This window comes from Bos taurus, chromosome 24 (assembly GCF_002263795.3).
Source record: "Bos taurus isolate L1 Dominette 01449 registration number 42190680 breed Hereford chromosome 24, ARS-UCD2.0, whole genome shotgun sequence".
Classification (NCBI taxonomy): domain Eukaryota; kingdom Metazoa; phylum Chordata; class Mammalia; order Artiodactyla; family Bovidae; genus Bos; species Bos taurus.
This window is the reverse complement of record NC_037351.1, coordinates 37,073,059-37,093,329: the sequence shown is the minus strand read 5'-3', so window position 1 is coordinate 37,093,329 and position 20,271 is coordinate 37,073,059. Positions and strand designations below refer to the sequence as shown.

Genomic DNA, 20,271 nt, shown 5'->3' with positions numbered 1-20,271 from the left:
CCTAGAGCCTGTGCTCCACAAGAGAAGCCACCGCAGTGAGAAGCCCATGCACCACAGCTGGAGAGCAGCCCCGCTTGCCACGACGAGAGAAAAGCCCGCACAGTAACAAAGACCCAGCACAGCCAAAAATAAATAAATACATTAAAAAAAAAAAAGAAAGTATTCATGGAAAAGAAAATTCCAGAAAGTTTCAAAAAAGCAAAACGAATTTGTCACACACCCAGCTACTGTAAGTACTTACATAGCATTTATGCTGTATTATGAGTTATCCAGACACAATTAAAAGTATACAGGAGGATATATGTAGGTTCTATGCAAGTATTACACCATTTTACATAAAGGACTTGAGCATCCATGGATTTTGGTTTCACGGGATGTCCCAGAACTAATCCCCTGTGGAGCCCAAAGGACCACTGTATTGCTTTTCCATTCAAAGGGGAACTGGCTACGATACCCCATCTGTAGTCAATGTTGGGCCTTTGGATGAAGACCATGGATGGTGGTCAGCTCTTAAAGATGCCTCACCTGGAACTTGGTGGAAATCACTTAGAAGCTCAGAAAATCCTAAGACAGTAGGAGTTTCTCCACAGATATAAAACCATGTTCTTTCTTTGGGGGTAATTCATTCTCAGTTTAAAAAAATAATCTGGGAATTGAAAACATGGCTTGTGTTTCTTTTCTAATTTATGACCACACTGTGGGGGAGAAGGACCAAGTGTTACAACCTAGTTTAATATTTCTCACATTGTCCAGGTAACGCCAGTGCTACCTTATGATTTTCAAATCCACACGTAAGACAAACAAGGTCAAGACATTGACAGCCAACTGCCCTCTGCTTATAAGGAGCAGAACTCTGCTTTGGAAGATGGTGCCACAGCCAGCCCGCCTCCAGCCTGAAGGTGTAGACAAGTAGAGGGCCAGGGGTAGGGAAAGAAGAATTGTGCTTATTTGCTTTTAAATAGAAAAGGGTGATGGAGGCCATGGAGGAGAAGAAAGTGAGGAGGAATTTTACTCCAAGGAGACTCAGAGTGGCCAGTGGATTTTTAAGGTTGGAAGCATCTGCCATGTCTGCCAAGCTGCTTGTGTTGCTGCAGTCTTCACTGAATCCTCGTGCTCAGGCTGGCTTGTGGAACTTGATTTTTTTCTTAAGGAATTAAAAAAAAATTAACTTATTTTTGGCTGCACTGGGTCTTAGTTACTTTGCACAGGCTTTCTCTAGTTGCGGCGAGCAGCGGCTACTCTCCAGTTGTGGAGCGCGGGCTTCTCACTGCAGTGACTTCCTTGTTGAAGTCACGGGCTCTGGAGCACAGGCTCAGCAGTTGTGGCGCACGGGCTTGATGGCTCTGCAGCATGTGGAATCTTCCCGGACCAGGGCTTGAACCCATCTCTTCTGTGCTGGCAGACGGATTCTTATTCACTGAGCCACCAGAGAAGTCCTTTCTGAAGGAATTTGAGGGTGTGATGTTTTTCTGAGAAAACCAGCCCAGAACCCAAGTATGCAGGTGCTGTAGGACGATAGGGTGTAACAACCTGGAGAAACGCTTCAGGGCATCACGGTTCTTGTAAATTGAGCGGGGAGGGAGACAAATATACAGACTGAGGTGGTGAAGAGGGGCTGCCGCTTGCTGTCCATCGCTTTAAAAATCATTTAAGAAAAATAACATAGATTGCATTATTTTGTTTTGTTTAAATAAAACAACTAAGATCTATGGTCTGAGTAGTAATTCTCACCCTCATGATAACCCAGGCGCTAGGTTGGCCCACCATTCAAGACGTCACTGCAATTTACTTTATCACAAATAAAATACATCAGCATGCTATTTTCAAAGAATTTCTGTCACAAGAATAATCTTTAAAATAATTTCCTATATTTTCAGTATTTAACTTTCTCAAAACGCACTCTTATCTCTAATTACTGTATCCTCCCAATTACACCAAAGCATTCCTTAGAGCTGTGTACACGAACCCTGGGCCATCCCAGTGGCTCAGTGATAAAGAACCCGCCTGCAACGCAGGACACGCAGGTTCGATTCCTAAGTTGGGAAGATTCCCTGGAGAAGGGAATACCAACCCACTCCACTATTCTTGCCTGGAGAATTCCATGGACAGAGGAGCCTGACGGGCTACAGTCCATAAGAGTAAGACACGAATGAGTGACTAATCGACAACATGAAGCCTCCCCAAATCAAAACTCCATCATACTTCACACAGAGAGGCAACGTAGGCTTACACCTTGGTCAAAAGCTTTTAAAGCTCACGCTGAGATGACCAGCTCAGGAATCTAAACGACAACACACATTGTTACTTTGGTTGATTTAACGGGAATCTATCCTATCACAACCCTTCGTTTTAGCTGCAAGCCACTGCATTTTCACTCATCTGTAACAATCATTTCAAAGTCTGTGCATGCCACGATTTCCATTTTAAAAACACAAGCCATGGCCAGTTGTTCAAACTTATGGTCTCCGTGCCTGAAACATGAAAACCAAACTCAGCACATACGAGTCTTCACAATGGGAGGGAAACAAGCTAAAAACTTTCTCTCCCCGAGAATGAAGCCTAATGCAAACCATGGGCTTTGGATGACTGTCATGAACCAGAGCAGGTTCATCAACTGTAAGAGATGCTCTGCTCTGCAGGGGAAGCCGATAATGGCGGAAGCTGGGTATATGTGGGCGGTGGGGGAACATGAGCAATCTCCTTCCTGTCCCCTCAGTTTTGCTGTAAACCTTAGACTGCTCCAAAAATATATAGTCTTAATAAAAGAAATAAATGAAACAGTTCACATGCTTTCTCTTTCATCCATTCATTCAGCAAACATCCTCTGGGTGCCCACCAGGACCACACGATGGCTCTCCCTGAGTATCTACTATGGAACCCTCATACTTAACGGGAGCCTACAGACGTCTATGACCCAGAGCAACGGGCACTGTTCTAGGGCATCTCAGCAGAGACCAGTCATATCAGACAAGACGTATACAATTATTTTATTGTATTTACCATAAGGTAAAAATTTGTAGTAAGACTAACCCTCTGAGCTGCTTCTATAATAATAGACCCAACTGCCCACATGAAAGATTAGAGTTGATTACTGATCAAAGGTGATGAATAATGAGGTACTGAGATCAGCTCTGGGATTTCTTTGGAAGGAATGATGCTAAAGCTGAAACTCCAGTACTCTGGCCACCTCATGCGAAGAGTTGACTCATTGGAAAAGACTCTGATGCTGGGAAGGATTGGGGGCAGGAGGAGAAGGGGATGACAGAGGATTAGATGGCTGGATGGCATCACTGACTCGAGGGACGTGAATCTGAGTGAACTCCGGGAGTTGGTGATGGACAGGGAGGCCTGGTGTGCTGCAGTTCATGGGGTCGCAAAGAGTCGGACATGACTGAGCGACTGAACTGAACTGATCCTTCTGTGAATAATGGCAATTCTGCCACAACCTCTAAAAGACAGTGCATAAAAAAATTCACCTTCTCTCACAAGATCAAAGTTATGGTTTTTCCAGTAGTCATGTACGGATGTGAGAGCTGGACCATGAAGAAGGCTGAGTGCTGAAGAATTGGTACTTTTGAACTGTGGTGTTGGAGAAGACTCTGGAGAGTCCCTTGAACTGCAAGGAGAGCAAACCAGTCAATCCTAAAGTACATCAACCCTGAATATTCATTGGGAGGACTGATACTGAAGCTCCAATACTTTGGCCACCTCATGTGAAGAGCCAACTCACTGGAAAAGACCCTGATGCTGGTAAAGATTGAAGGCAAAAGAAGGGGGTGACAGAGGATGAGATGGTTGGATGGCATCATTGACTCAATGTACATGAGTTTGCGCAAACTCCGGAAGATAGTGAAGGAAAGGGAAGACTGGTATGCTGTAGTCCATAGGGTTGTAAAGAGTTGGACAAAACTGAGCGACTAAACAACAACACAAGTTATGGTCCTTTTTTGTTGTTGTTAAATTAATTCATTTTTAATTGGATGATAGTTGCTTCACAATATTGTTGTTGGTTTCTGCCATATATCAACATGAATCAGCCATAGGTGTATGTATGTCTCCTCCCTCTTGAAACTCCCTCCCACTCCATCCCACCACTCTATGTAAAATTAGATAGCCAATGGAAATTTGCCGTATGACACACGGAGCTCAAATCTGGTGCTCTGGTACGGTCCTTTTTATCCCCACCATTGACAACGGACTAACATGCTCAGAGACTGCTCTTCACCCCAAATCACGGAGAAGAGGCCTCCTGGCCATTTCATCTCTGTCACTGCTCACCCCTCCACAGCCAGACCCACTTCTCCCACCACACTTGCTTCAGCTCCACCAGGGAACCGGGCCAGGCTCCCAGCAGAGCCCCTCCCGCTGTTCCCCACCCATCCTCTCCTTTCTCCAACCCATTTTGCACAAATTGCCAGATTAACATCTGGAGCTCTGCTGGTGTCCTTGACCTAAAATTCTCCATGGTGCCTCTTTGCCTAAATGATAGGACCCACACTCCCAACCCTGGGTTACAGCTTGAATTCTCTGTCACCCCAAAAATATGTCAGTGTTTGAATCCTAGGACCTTGGAATGTGACTTTATTTGGAGGTAGGGGGCTTCCCAAGTGGCACTAGTGGTAAAGAACCCTCCTGCCAATGCAGGAGACCGTAAGAGATGCGGGTTTGATCCCTGATCAGGAAGGTCCCCTGGAGGAGGGCATGGCAACCCACTCCAGCATTCTTGCCTGGAGAGCCCCATGGACAGAGGAGCCTGGCGGGCTATAGTCCCCAGGGCCACAAAAGAGCTGGACATGGTTGAAGCCATTTACTATGCATTCAGGGGCTTACAGAGGTGAGCAAGTTAACATGAGGGCGTCAGGATGACTGATGTCCTCATACACAGGGCGCATCGGGACAGACACCCATGGATTCGGTGACCATCTACATGCCAAGGGGCCAGGCCCAGAACAGACCTCCCCTGCGCCCCATGGCTTACTCCTCCCTTCTCTCCTCCTCTCGGCCCCTGCTAACGTCCTCTCTGGGCTGTGCTGGTGTTCTCTCACGTCTGCATCTTTCAGCTGGAACCTTCCTTCAAAGCCCTGCTAGAACGTCACCACCTGCAAACAAGCTCGCGGATTCCTCCCGGATGGAAACAATTTCCTCCGCCGCTGAACATCCTCCACTGTCTGTGCTTCTCTTATTGCGGCCCTCATGCCTACCTTTTGCTTCATAAACACTTCTGTTTATGTCTCCCGTCACCTACTGGCCGTGAACTTCTGGAGAGCTAGAGAGAAGTCGGGTTCCTTGCTGTGTCCCCATGGGGCCTAGACCTGGGCCAGACGGAGGCCAGGCACAAAAATATTTGTTTAATGAAACCAAGGAACTAAGAGTCTTCAAATAATAAGTCTACTTAACCCTACTGGGAGAAGGCAATGGCAACCCACTCCAGTGTTCTTGCCTGGAGAATCCCAGGGATGGGGGAGCCTGGTGGGCTGCCGTCTATGGGGTCACACAGAGTCGGACACGACTGAAGCGACTTAGCAGCAGCAGCAACCCTACTGAGCTTCGTGCCAGTTCGAAACGGTGTATGCTAATTAGGCAGCCTCAATCCAACATCTCCCCGGGGCGAAACGGGCCCTGTGTTTCTTTACCCCATTACGGTTTCATCCAGTGTTCGACATCTGTTACGTATTTACTGTCTCATTTGGTCTTCGGGAAAATCAGAGTAGTACCCTTACTATCAGTATAAGTGAGCTTCCACACTGTATTTTACCATGAGTCCTCAGCTTCCAAACAACCAGACACAGATGGTGGAGGACACACGCAAAGGAATACTACTCGACAGTAAAAAGTAATCGACCAGGGACCCAGAGCACAACACGGACGTGCCTTAAAACTACCAAGCTGAATGAAAAAACCTAATGCATGAGTACAGAGCATATGACTCTTGACATAAATCTCTAGAGAACACAAACCCATCAGCAGTTGCCTGGGGAGGGAGTGTGGAGCGGGGTGGGAGGGGAACTGGAGGGAGGGATTATAAGGGGTGTGAGGTCACTCTTGGGGGTGATGGAGGCGTTCAATATCCTAACAGTGATGTTGGTTTCACAGGTATATATACATGTTAAATCATACAACTTTAAATATGTACGGTTTATGTAAATTACACCTCAGTAGAGCTGTGTGCTTTGCATATAGCATACATATATAATATATACATATATTTTATATGCTATATACACTTTATATATATTTATGCACTTGAGTATTTTAAAATCTCATCAGCATTTCGAAGCAAATTGCCAGTCTTGACCGTCCAATTACAAATCTCAGTTAAGAAAAAGCCAAAATCAGCATTATTAAGTCCTTTTCAGAGTTTCAAAATGAGGATTTAACTAAAATTTTCTTGTTTTTACTGTATCAGATTACTTTTCAAACACACAACCAATTGCTTTATTTCTACTGGGAACTCAGCCCTAATATCTATTTTTGTACTTTTGAAAGCTGTTGTCATTCAGTCGCTAAGTCATGTCTCTTTGCGAACCTCATGGACTGAAGCACACCAGGCTCCTCTGTCCTCCACCATCTCCCAGAGTTTGCTCAGATTCATGTCCACTGAGTCAATGATGCTATCTAAACATCTCATTCTCTGCTGCCCTCTTCTCCTTTAACCCTCAATCTTTCCCAGCATCAGGGTCTTTTCCAGTGAGTCAGTTCTTTGCATCAGGTGGCATGGAAAACAAAATTTTTCAAAACAGAATTTTCTTTTTTATCTTCAAATTGCCATTTTGTGTAAAATAACACAAAATGTCAAAGATGTAAATGAGCATTTAAAAAATATGACAAAGAGTGACTCCTCATTGGGACTGTTCTTTCCCAGAGTGGACTCTGCCAAGGAGGGCTCAGCGGGCACCTTGCAATTTGGTTCTGGACATGAGCCGTGAATGGTGTTTCTGCCTTCCCTCCCTTCTGCTCCGCCAGTGAGCAAGGAATCTGTGTTTCATCTCACTAGTTGTTTTTTTGCCATGATGCAACCGAACGACTCCCAGATACCTTGAGAGTGGCCAGAAGATGATGCAATGTGTGGGGATGGGAACGGGCTTATGGTTTATCACAATGGAGCCAGGCCCTGACCCTGGGCTGTGGTCCTGGAACACTGCTGCTCCAGCAGATGACAGCTGGGCCATCTCCGGGGTGGGCCACCTGGTGTATACGTCAGGCCTGAGCACCATCAGGACAGCAGCTTCTGGAATGTTCAACACATCCAGAGGGGCTTGTGATGCCTCCCTCCCTGCCCAAGGCCCTCATTCCCCTCACTCCCCCGCCATACCCCCCGCCCCGCCTGTGTCAGAGCTCTTAGGGCTGAAACTGCCTGGAGCCAGGGAACCACTTTACTGGTGAAAAGATCCCTCGCGAAGGGCTGGATTGTGAAACCTGCCCCACCCTGGGCTCTGTTGCAATCTCCACCACAGCTTTCGGGCTCCACTTTCAAGATATGTGGAAAAGCTTCAGTTAGCAGAAAACAAGTGGCATTTTCACCACCACGGTTTAGGGAGAAAAAAATCTAGGCCCCCCCAAAAAAAAAAAAAAATCTAGGCCCTTATATCACGATCCTTTAATAGCATCCGTGCTGGGCAGATGCAGGCGAACAGCTGGAAGCAGGAGGGAATTCTCTGGCACCTCATAATAAGCTGCGAGCAAAGATAACCTAATGAGGCCCACACAGACAATCACAAAAGTGGGAGAAGATGGGAGAAGTCAGGGAAAAGTTGAGACATCTCACAGCCAATTCCCTTTCATCAAAATGATCAGCTTGAGAAGACTTCATCTAAATACGCATCTCAAATTTCTTTTAACTAAATCCTCAGGAAAGCATACTGTCCTGAAAGGTTGATGCTGCAAAGAATAATTTTTAGGTGTATTCCATAATCTTCTAATATTTTTTTAGGTGGGGGTGGGTAGAAAAGAGCAGCTGGATCTTGACACACCCATAGAAGTTTGCTTCTCCAGCATTTTCGAACCAGGAATTTGGTTAGTTGGAAACCTCCCTACGTTTTTTTCAGCACCCATCACCACTTTAAAACAGGAAGGAAGGAAGGAAGAAAACTTGTTGGTGAGCTTCGTTTTAATAACTTCATTATTTTTCCTCCCACGTGACCTGCCAGCACATTGAAAACCACTCTGTCCCTCTCCAGATCCTCCCAGGAAAATCATTCATCAGCAGAGTCACGCTCGTGTCATTTTATCAAGTGGGTCATTGTTATTTTTAAGTCCAGAAAACTGCTTCATCAAGCGCGGAAGCAGTTAATTCTGGGCAGTGAAACAGTCCTGTAGCCAACAATAAATCAGAACATTTGGGTGACAGTCTGGAAGTCATCCGAACACTGGCAGTCTGTCAGTTTTTGATTTTAGAAAACAGTATGTAAAACAGCAGCTCACTGTCACGCACGGCACCTGCCTCATTATTCACTCAGTAAACACGAGTAATATCTTAATATTCCCAACATGAAGAAGAGGATTTTTTTTTCTCAGAGCATTAAAACAGCGTGTTCTTGGCTGGATGAAACACGACTGGAGCTCAGCGAAGGCAACCTGGGGCTGACTCCTCTCTATGGACCCGCCGCGGGCACCCAAACACCTGCAGAGCTAGGAACCAACCTCCACAGCAACCAGAGCACTTATTTTTTAAAACTTTTGGCCACACCACGTGGGATCTTAGTTCCCTGACCAGGGATCAAACTCGTACCCCCGGATCCCCAGGGAAGCCCCAAAGCGCCTATTTTAAATCGACCGTAATCTCTCCTGTGCTTTTTCCCAAAAAAACTCCATGACTGCTCTGCTTCCAAAGCAACCTCTGGGTTTCACTTCACGTTTACAAATTGATTTAAACTGTCTCATTTTCTTAATTGTCATCTTAGGTCACTGTATGTCTTTATTTCATTCTTTAGCACCTCAGCCTTTCTCTAACTTGTTAGGGAATTCAGAGCCTTTAAAGAGGAGACCACCCGAGAGGCAACAACTCCAAACAGGGAGAACAAGCTCTGTCTGTTAGACATTGCTGGTGACTGTACCTCACAGCCGTCACCTCCCCTGTAGTGCTGAGGAAGCGCGTCTCAGAGAGGTTGAGTGACGAGCCTGAAGTCACACAGCTTGGCGGTGGTAGAGCAGAGGCCAGAAGTTGCATCTTCTATCTCTTCCGGAAGCGCTGGCCACACCTAGCCAGCCTTGAGGGACTACGTGAGGGGCCCGCTGACCTGTCCCCACCCCACCCTGCCATATCTCCCCTTTTCTGACTTCATCAGAATTCTAATTCATTGACCAAGTGTTGGTGGAATCACAGATCCGTGGAGGAAGACTAATTAACGGGAATTAAATGAGGCTTCACAAAAAGCCAACTGTTTTCCTTAAAGCCACAACCTCTGTGTGTATTCTATTCATTTTCCTCCAAGATAAGAAAGGTGGAAAGTGTAGCCCATAAGTACAAAGTTCTTCTTCCAAGACCCCAGTCTCTTCCCTGCTTAATCTCCTGGCTGAGCTTGTGATGAGAATAAAATAAAATTATGAATGTGAAAATGTTTTGGGAACACCAACTGCTGCTGCTGCTAAGTCGCTTCAGTCGTGTCTGACTCTGTGCAACCCCATAGATGGCAGCCCAGCAGGCTCCCCAGTCCCTGGGATTCTCCAGACAAGAACACTGGAGTGGATTGCCATTTCCTTCTCCAGTGCATGAAAGTGAAAAGTCAAAGTGAAGTCGCTTAGTTGTGTCCGACTCTTCGAGACCCCATGGACTGCAGCCTACCAGGCTCCTCCACCCATGGGATTTTCCAGGCAAGAGTACTGGAGTGGGGTGCCATTGCCTTCTCCTGGGAACACCAAAGGGCTCTACAAACATAGCATCGTATCTACTAGGAACGAAGGAAAAGAGTGAGGCAGCTTGAAAGGAAGGTCTGAGGCACCTGGGGAAGCACCAGAGGCTGCTGAGGATGGGGCCGGAAGAGGGGGACGCAGCAGGGACCAAGCACAGCTCTGGGTGCCTCTGTGCATGTGCTCCTGGGTTTGGACTTGGGGTCCCTCGTGATAACAAGGTCCCTCCTCGTACCAAGGAGCAGGGCTCATCACAGCCAATGGACCTCAAGACAGTAGTTAAAGCTGAATGAAGGGACTTCCCAGCTGGCCCAGAAGATAAGAATCTGCCTTGCAATGCAATGGACATGGGTTCGATCCCTGGCCCAGTGTCCCACATGCCGAGGGGCAACTAAGCCCGTGCGCCACAGCAACTGAGCCCAAGCTCCAGGATCTGTGCTCCGGAAAAAGAGAAGCCACCGCAATGAGAAGCTCTCGCACCGCAACTAGAGAAAGCCCACGTGCAGCAACAAAGACTCAGCACAGCCAAAAATCAAGAAATCTTGGGGGAAAAAAAAAACCCAGAAAGAAGAAACATTCCCCCAGAGCAATCTACACAAAAGGCACAGTTTGAATTGAAAGCAATTTCGTTCCTGGAGATGTGAGAAACGTAGAATTGGCTCTAGAAGACGTAAGCCCTCATTTTTTTCCCTCCAGTCTCAAGCGCTTTTTTTTTTTTTTTTCTTTTTAAGCTTTTCCTGGCTGAGACTGCTCCCTAATAGAAAACTTTTCTTCCAAATGAATGACCATCTGCTCCCTCTAGAATCTAAGGATTAGAGGAGTTCTGGAAACTCAGCACCAACACTCACACCTGGGGGAAATTCGAAAATTCTGCATCTGTTTTATCACAGCAGTGCAGGCTCCTAGAGTTGGCCCCGCCCAGCTCCCTGTCCTGACCGCTGAGTGTTTTTCTTTTTTAAAAAAGAGCTAATAGGAAAAATTTCACCAAAATTCTATACACCCAAGGAGCGGGTAGGCCTGGGCTGGGCAGATGCTGATAAACCCAGTCAGTTTGCAGTGTCAGACAGCAGTGAATAGAGGGGAAAAACCCTGCCTTACGTTTGAGGTCCTCCCTGTCCTCACCAGCAAGGCGCCTCCTCTGCACATGGGACACCCCCAAACGCCTCAAATACTAACAGCACTCAGCTTAGCCCAGCTGAGTGGGAGGTGAAGGGACTCTCTAGAATTGCTGCCATGAGGCATGAATGATGCATGAAAGGAACAATGCCCAGTCCAGCCAGGAGAAGAAAGACAGTGCTGTTTTCCATCAGCAGTGCACACAAGCATGGCCAACCCGTGTTGAGGGGGGCGCTCTGCGAGAGCTCAGATCCTCACTATCCCCTCCCATCACACTGGGGCTGCCAGGGTCATAGCATCACACATGGAGGCACACTCACGCACGCACACCACACACACCCTTGGGGCGCTCATCACTGAGTGTGGGTTTAGACAGCAAGGGGCTGTGTGGGATGGGAAGAGCCTAAGGCTTAGAAATAACAGAGCTGGACTTGTTCCCAGGCTCCACTACTTCCTGACTACATGCCCTCCTGTAAAAGGGGGATAATGCCCAGGGATTGCAGTACAGACGGAAGATAATGAACATAAAAGGACTCATCCCCTTACAAGAATGCTCTCCAAGAAGAGCGTCTCGTGAAATCAGCCCTGGACACTGCATCAAGTCTGCCAAGGCTGTCAACCTGCCCGGTTCCCACCCTGCAGAAAGAATTCCAAGTCTCCCACATTCCTATGTCTCCCAAAACAAGTCCCTCAAACCAGTCCAGGACAAGACAGACTCTCTCCGCTGGGACCATCCTAAGTGCGGGGGTGTGTGCAACAGTGACCATCTACCAAACAGGCTGAACTGCTAAAGGCTTTTACAATGAATCAGAGAACTCTGCAATACGATGAAATTTTAGAAGATTTATGTCTTTCTTAACGTGAACGTGTAAAGCTGAACAATGATCTCAGAGTGGGGAACGGTCCTCAGACCCATCTTCAGAATTCAGAGTAAATGATCAATCGCCACTGCCCAGCTTTTATGCTGCTTTAGAGTTCACAGCAGCTGCCCTTCCCTCCTCACTGGATAATCAGCACCAGATAACTTCTCTCCTCCCCGGGTCAGATCAGCCACCCTCAGGAATTAGCTAAGGGAAGACAGAGCAGTGTCTGTGGACATGGTCCTGTGCCTTGGAGACCCGGACCCCTCCTCACACTGAGGGCACCAGAGACACAGACCCACAGAGAGAGAGAGAGCCCTGATTTCAAATTCCTAGTGACAGAGAAGTCTTCATAGTAATTAACCATCCTCCGTACACAAGAATGGTATCACCACCTCACAATTATTAGGACACGAGCTTCGAATGGTTTTTCTGGAAGCACGCTTTAAACTCCATCCCCAGTGACAAGTCTCAGGGTGGTGGCTGAGCCCAGGGGGACAGGGGTGGTTTTCCACAAGTCTCAAGCTCCACCAGGCTGGCCTCCCTAATTAGCATCTTTTCAACAACCAGCCTAACAAACCAAACAAAGGAAGCAAACTGGCCAGTGTTTTCATAAAATAAGAGCCAAACTGCACAGCATGGTAGACAGTGTGAAAAATGATGGAGTCCACGGCATCCTTGCAAATGATGCCCAGGAAACAGAGTAAAGCACACAGGCATGAACACACATGCACAAGCTCGTACGAGGACCAACGATGCTCACTCACTTTTATGTGGGAATTGCCTTCCGTGAAAGAACGTGGAAATCCTTTTAGTAGCTGAGTACTCTACAAGTACTAAAGTGGTGTTTTTTGTTGTTGTTGTTTTGCTTTTGTTTATAGTCACTAAGCTGTGTCTGACTCTTTTGCGACCCCATAGACTGCAGCCCACCAGGCTCTTCTGTCCATGGAATTTTCCAGGCAAGAATACTGGAGTGGGTTGCCATTTCCTTCTCCAGGGCATCTTCCCAGTCCAGGGATTGAACCCGCATCTCCTGCATTGGTAGGCAGGTTCTTAACCACTGAGCCAACCAGGGAAGCCACTAAAGACACTCTCACTCTCTCATGTTACAGGGACAGAGGCCTGTCCACAAAGGCCAGGTCTCCTGGCAGCACTGCCACTACCCTGTCATGTGACCACAGGAAAGTCAGGGACTTCTTGCCTCAAGTCTTCACTGATAAAAATGGGGACAACGGTATTCATTTTGAAGGACCGTCACAGGCATTAAACTAATGTATGGACTAAACAGCCCTGACACGGTGCCTGACACACAAGGTTCTCTACAGCATCAGGAAAGCGCTTACTCACAACGCCCGTGTATCAGACAAAACCCTCTCCACTTCCAGTTTCACACGAACGACGCCCAAATTCACAATCTGGAACCAAAGTCTCTGTACGTGCAAACGGAGCATCGGCTAAACCTTCTGGAAGCCCACGCGTGCCAAGTCCCCAGACCCCGAGGCAGGTGAGCGTCCAGCTCGGAAGTTCTCCTACTGCAGGACTTACTTCCCCCCTGAACCCTGGTCTCCCTCTGATTTCCCTCAGTCTCAGGGCAAATTCAGTCTCTCCCTTCGGCTTTTTCACTTCTGTCCTAAAACCTGCTAAGTCTTCCAAGTAGCTCTTCATCTGCTTTAAAGTGTGAAAGTGTTCAGTAGCTTAGTCATGTCCGACTTTTTGTGAAGACTCCATGGACTATAGCCCGCCAGGCTCCTCTGTCCACGGGGATTCTCCAGGCAAGAATACTGGAGCGTGGGTAGCCATGCTCTCCTCCAGGGGATCTTCCCAACCCAGGGAGTGAACCTTGGTCTCCCGCATTGCGAGCAGATTATTTACTGTCTGAGCCACCAGGCTTCACCTGCTTGGCTACTACCAATTCCCTTTTCCCACAAAAACCCTTGAAACACATTAGACTCTTGGGTAAAGGGGTTTCCACAGGACCACACCCTGCATCTCACACAAGTTACAAGGCCTAGCCCCCGGCCTGCAACTATCTCCTGCATTAGCAGAAGGCCTATCCCCCTCCTCCTGCTGCCCCAGACCCCTGGCCTTTCTGGACCCCTCCACCTCCTGGGCTTCTCCTCCCCAGCTCTCTAAGATGGCACCTCCTCTTCCAAGGCCTTGGCTTTGCTCTCTCTCCTCCTCCCTCCATTCTCTCCACCGCCCCTAACAGCTCAGCTCTGCTCCGATTCTGTCAATTCCGCATGGCTCCTACCTGCTTCTCCCACGATGCTCGACAGTCACCAGTGGCTAAACCGCACTCCCCACTCGAGCCTGTCATGGGCCTCCAGGCCTGCCTGTCCCATGCCACCCAGAAAGCCCCCTCTCCATAACTCCAGGCTGAGTTTCCCAAGAACCTTCACTTTCATGGGTCTCAGGTCCTAAGGATCAAATCATGAAGAACTGACAACACCTGTGAATTGCGAGCAGCAACTCGGGCTCCTGGGCTCATCAGAAACACCTGCAAAATGCTGTGTTCTGCTCCCTGTGCAACCAGAGACACAGGCATTAGGAGAACACTGTGCTCCTCTGATGGGCTACCCAACTCAGTGTGACAGCCAGCAATTCAATGTCAAACCGATGCTCTGCGTACTGCAGTGGGGAGTCTAAGTTTTTTTTGTTTTGATGGGGGTCGTGGTGTTTTTGCTTTTAATAGGACTTATCCTTTCCCTGGTTCGATCCCTGGGTGGGGAAAATCCCCTGGAGGAGGGCATGGCGACCCACTCCAGTATTCTTGCCTGGAGAAAGCCATGGACAGAGGAGTCTGGAGGGCTACAAACAACCCATGGGGTGGCACAGAGTCAGACATGACCGAAGTGACCTAGCACGCAGGCATCCCTTCCTTGTCTCAGTCCTCACCACAGCCCACCTGGGATGATCCCAACTACAGCCTGAAGCCCACCCTCACCCCTTCATTGCCTTCTGGAATAAGGTTTCCTGCAGCACAAGTTCCAGTCTGTCCCTTTGCTCTGCCAGAGACAGATCCGCCTACTGGCTACTCTTTGCTGTAAAGACAACTGTGCTCTAAGACAAACAACTTATTCTTTGGGGAAAACAATTAATTTCAACCATCCCATGCGTCGGCTACAGCCATTTATTCACATCAGCTCACCCTCTGATATCTGACTTACACAAAAAACACAAAGACTGGCCAGATGACAACTGAATGAGGATGATGTATGTAACAAAATCTGTCCTCTGCTGCTTCGCTTCCTCCTTGCTGTTTTTTTAAGACAGTGAAATCTTTATGAGCAAAAAGATTAAGCCTTCCCCTCATCTTTAAGGACCATCTCTCCTGACAACCACTTAGCTGAATCCCCCAAATCTAGCCTGAAAAAACAACAACCGCACACTTTCAAGCGGGTTGTTCCTGGGGACTTTGGTTTAGAGACACACAACACCTGGAAGAGGTCAGTTTTATGGGGACATTTGGACAAAACGCCTGATTCAGAACACTGGCTAGAACAAACCTCTCAGCTAATCCTACCCTAAGAGTTTTTAGCAGTACACATTTTGGAATCTTCTCCGTGCCCCAGAACACACAATATGGATCTAATTAGGTCCAGCTGCCTTATGTTAGTAATAAAATTGAAAGAAAAAGAGAGGGAGAGAGAATGGGGGTGGGGGGCTTTGTTCGTCCCCTCCTCTGCCTTGCGATCGACCGCAAGGCAGGCGCGTCCCGGACGCTCACTCCAGACTCGAATACCCCGGAGAGCCTGGTACCCCGCTCAGCGCTCAGACTTTTCAGCGGCTGAGTTTCCATCCGCTGGAAGAGATTTTCTGAGCCGCTGGAGCCCAGAGATCCGACCCCACCCCTGCCCCAACCCCGGCCCAGTGCGCCCCGCCCGCCCCTCCGCTCCACGACTTACATGAGCGCAGACGGACAGGGCTTCTGGTTCCAGCCACAGTTGTACTGAGCTTGGATAAAAGTCTCGCTTCCCTCGAGCACCGAGCAGCTCACGTTCTTGTTCACGATGTAGGCGCACCAGTTCCTGGGGTGAAGGAGAGTCGGGGAGAGGGCACGGCATAAACCCGGAGAACAATGAGGCGGGGGAGAGAGGGAACGAGCCTTCACGGCGACCGACCGAGCGAGGGTCGGGGAGCCTGTGGTCCCACGGAGGCGGGAGGCCAACCAGCCGACATATGGAGGGTGCGCGGGTGCACCTTTGGAGAGCAGGCACCTTAATCCGACAAAAGACGGACAGAAGGGCCCTCCTCCCCACGTCCCAGGGGCCCCAGTCATTCCCGGGGAGTTTCCGGATCGCCCTGCCCTCCGGGGCTCTCCCTGCGCCTCACGGTCCGAGACGCAGCACCGCTGGGGGCGCGGGCGAGGTCGCCCGGGACGCCCAGCTCCGGCCGTGGAGCGCGCTCCACCGCGGAGGAGGCGCCGCCTCGGCAGCCCGAGGGAGGACCTCGGCTGCGGCTCCTCGCCTTTGGCGAGCAGCGTGGGGTCCTGCGGGAGACCGGGGAAGGGTGGGTGGGAGCCCACGGCTCTCGGCCCTCCTGGGGGCGAAGAGAGGCCACGCACTTACTTGTTCCTGGCGCTGGGCCGTGCGGGGTGCCCAGGCTGCGGGCTGGCGTGGCACAGCCCCGCGCCACCCAGGGCCAGCAGTGCCAGCGCCCAGCGCCAGGGCGCGCGGGGCCGGGGCCGGGGCCGGGGCCATGTCGGCGGCCACATTCTGCGCGCGGCGGGCGCGCTTCGCCGGCCGGATCCGGAGCGCGGGTCGGACTAGAGCCGGGAGGCTTCGGGCGGCCGGGGCGCGGCCGGAGAAGGCAGGAGGCTCAGGCGCTGCGCGGCGCCCTTACCCGCGCAGCGCGGCCGCCCCCTCCGGCTTCTCGCTCCCACTTCTCCTTTCCACCCCGTGCGCCCGCGCTTCTCCTCGGTCCCTCAATGACGCACAGGTCCCCCCGGGTGCCGCCCTCTTTATTTCACTTCCCTCTCCGGAACGTGACTCTCCCTCCGCCGCGTCTGTCTCCCGTCCTCTTGCTTCCCGGCAGGGGGTTTGGGGTGAAAGGTCTATAGGGTTTGGGAGAAGGGTCTCTGTTACAGAATTTCCAATTACTCATTCCTTTGGTCTCTTCCCAGAAGCCGGGCGACTCCGCCTCCCACCTTCCAGCGGGCGCGGCCGGCCCCTCGGGAAGGGCCGCCGTCGGCGACCCCGGCGGGGCTCACGTCGTGCTCGGTGCCGGCTTCCCAGGGACATCTTTATCAGTCCTTCGTTTGACTCGACTCGGATTTCCTCCTCTGGCAGGACGCGGCTACTCCTCCGCACTTGAACTTCGAAGACTTTAGGGGGAATGAACGCGGATCCTCTTTTTCTTACGCATCCATTAAACAGGTTTCCAAGTCAATGTGCCAGGCAGCCGGGGATGAGGAAAGAGCCCCACCGCCGCCGAGCAGCTTCCTGAAGGACAGTATCAGACTCTAATGTACTCCACTAATTTCCAAAAGGTAGTCCCAAAAAGCCAAGTAGTCCCACAGCCTCTGCTTCTGAGGTCCCATTCTGAACTTTAAAAAATTATTATTAAAGACATTTACTCCACAATAATCACCTTTTCTTCAAAACAGTTCAGACACTGCTAGACATTGTCTTTCACGTGCTTGCATATTTTCTGCCCTTTTTTTTTTTTTTGCAGTTTCCTGGTTTTTTTTTTAAATAAAAGATTATATAATGAACATTTCCATAGGTCTTAAATATTTCTTTACATATACAATTTCAGTTCAGTTCAGTCGCTCAGTCGTGTCCCACTCTTTGCGAGTCCATGAATCGCAGCACGCCAGGCCTTCCTGTCCATCACCAACTCCTGGAATTTACCCAAACTCATGTCCATCGAGTCGGTGATGCCATCCAGCCATCCATCCTCTGTTGTCCCCTTCTCCTCCTGCCCCCAATCCCTCCCAACATCAGAGTCTTTTCCAATGAGTCAACTCTTTGCATGAGGTGCCGAAGTATTCAGCTTCAGCATCAGTCCTTCCAGTGAATACCCAGGACATAGACAGTTTAGTCACTGTATAATATTCCATTTTATTTCTATTTTTGAGTTACACCAATCGCTACCAGGGCTTCCCAGGTGTCTTGGTTGGTAAACAATCCTCCTGCAATGCATGAGAGGCAGGCAGATCCGCTTTGATCCCCGGGTCAGGAAGGTCTCCTGGAGGAGGGCATGGCAATCCACTCCAGTACTCTTGCCTGGAGAATCTCATGGACAGAGGAGCCTGGCAGGCTACAGTCCATGGGGTCAAAAAAGAGTTGGACATGACTGAGTAACTGAGCATGCACGCTTGCTCGCAATCTCTACAAATTTCTTTTGGAAGGAAGCAACTTTGCAGAAGAATTGGCCATGAACTGTGATGGGAATCATAAAACTTTGTTCCTTACGGTAACTCAGTGAAGCCAGGGGGTCCATTTTATTTCTGATATGTTTTGATGGTATTATTGGGCCTTTTGATTTGCAAATAGGAGAAAGAAAACTCCCTAAGTAGAAGCTTTACAAGAGCCAAGCAGAAAAATATACCATGTAAGGACAGTCTGTCCCTGAACTCTGTAAATGGAAGATCATGCAAATAACGAACTGTTATCATCCGAGGCTTCAAAAGAGCCACCCCGAGGGGAAAATAACAGAATGGGATGAAAGGCTGCCTTGCGTAACTCAATCTCTAATTTCTGTGGGGCTTCTCTCTTTCCCATCCTCACACCATTTTTGTCCATAAAGTGTCACAGGGACGAAGCACCACACAGAAATAAAAGAGAGGGACAGAAGAGGGGGAAAATGGAGGAAACACACAATTTGTATATGTCTACATCTGACAGCTATCAAACCACAACTTCTCTTCAATACCCGTAATTCTTAAGCTTGGCAATGAGTCAGACCGATCATCACATCCAACTGTTTCATTGACTCAAAGTTATGCCAGGAAGCTGTCTTTTAGCACAAAAGTTGGAGGACCAACTTCTCATTGAGGTGACCATTCACTACACTATATTTAATCAGTTACAAATGGCACTTATCAGTAAATAAATGTTATTCTGAGCATCTGTTACATTGCAAGGCCCCATGCAAAAGTCATGAGGAGTCACGGGTAAGCCAAGATAGATGTGGGCTCTGTGTTAACAGAACGTCCAGCCCTTCCTGTGCAATGAAAGATGTGATGTTTCTGATGTGCATCAGATAAGTGAGACAATATGTGTCCCACGTGTCTTCCTAGACACATCCCTACAGGCACCCAGTGTGGGGCTGCTCTGGGAAGAAAGAAGGCTTGAGGTCAAGATCCCAAAAGATCCTTTTCCTTTTCCGTCTCCAGTTAGAGGAAGGGACCCTTCAGACTCAGGAAATAGAGACAGCCTTCCAGAAGAAGCAAGGCAGAGGAGGCTTCCTGGGGACAGAGAGCTGAAGCACCTCAAAAAACAGTCTTGGGACTTTCCTGCTGGACCAGTGGTTAAGAATGTGCCTTGCAATGCAGGGGACACCGGTTTGATCCCTGGTCAGGGAACTAAGATCCCACATGGTGAGGAGTAACTAAGCCAGTGCACTGTAACTAGAGAATCTGTGTCCACAAAGAAATATCCCACACGATGCATTTAGTTGGTGCTGCAACTAAGACCCGATGAAGCCAAATAAATAAATATTTTTTTAAAAGAATAGAAAACAGTCTAGGGGCTTCCCTGGTGGTCCAGTAGCTAAGACTCCACACTCCCAGGGGGCCCAGGTTTGATCTCTGGTCAGGAACTAGATCCAGCACGCTATAACTAAGAGCTCACATGCAACAAAGATGGAAGATCCCCTGTGTCTCAACTAAGACCCAAACAGAGAAAGAAAGAGAGAGAGAGGAAAAAAAAAAAAAAAAAGAAAGAAAGAGAGAGAGAGAAAAGAAAGAAAGGGTCTAAGTGGGCAGATCACTTGGTCCCAGCCATGAGCAGTAAAGTGGACATGATTAGCAGAATGCTGCAAGTGTGAATTCTTTCTAAGCCGCCAACTTCCTCAAATAAGCACTGGAAAACTGTCAGTTTCCTATTACAAGCTGAAGTAATTTATTCTGCTTTTAAAGCAAAAGTGCCCATAGTGATTCATATTCTTGATTGTGTCAGTGACTTACTGAACCAAACTTGAGTCTGCTCGCCCAAGGAGCAGCAAAGCCAATCTACTGATACTGGCTTGTGGCGAAGACAAGTGTTAGTTGTTCAGTCATATCCTACTCTTTTGCAACCCCACTGACTGTAGCCCGCCAGGCTCCTCTGTCCATGGAATTCTCCAGGCAAGAGGACTGGAATGGGTTGCCCTTTCCTTTCTCCAGGGGATCTTCCTGACCCAGGGATCAAACCTGGGTCTCCTGCATTGCAGGCAGATTCTTTACCATCTGAGCCACAAACGTATACTGCATTTAGTGCAGGGTCAAGCAATGAGAACAGGCACC

At 48.9% G+C, this 20,271-nt stretch overlaps 1 protein-coding gene across 2 annotated transcripts in view; it reads right to left on the bottom strand.

Moving 5' to 3' along the window:
• The window catches only part of EMILIN2 (elastin microfibril interfacer 2), a 59,252-nt gene extending 42,541 nt beyond the window's left edge, over nt 1-16,711 (bottom strand). The window contains exons 1-2 of one of the 2 annotated variants that reach the window (XM_005224159.5): nt 16,391-16,711; nt 15,728-15,850 (exon numbers count right to left, since the gene is read on the bottom strand). In XM_005224159.5, the coding sequence (XP_005224216.2) occupies nt 15,728-15,850; nt 16,391-16,536 (269 nt within the window). In that variant the 5' untranslated portion in view covers nt 16,537-16,711. The remainder of the gene's footprint in view (nt 1-15,727; nt 15,851-16,390) is intronic. The other variant, NM_001143869.3, reaches the window with a different exon arrangement.
• Nucleotides 16,712-20,271: the final 3,560 nt, after the last annotated feature.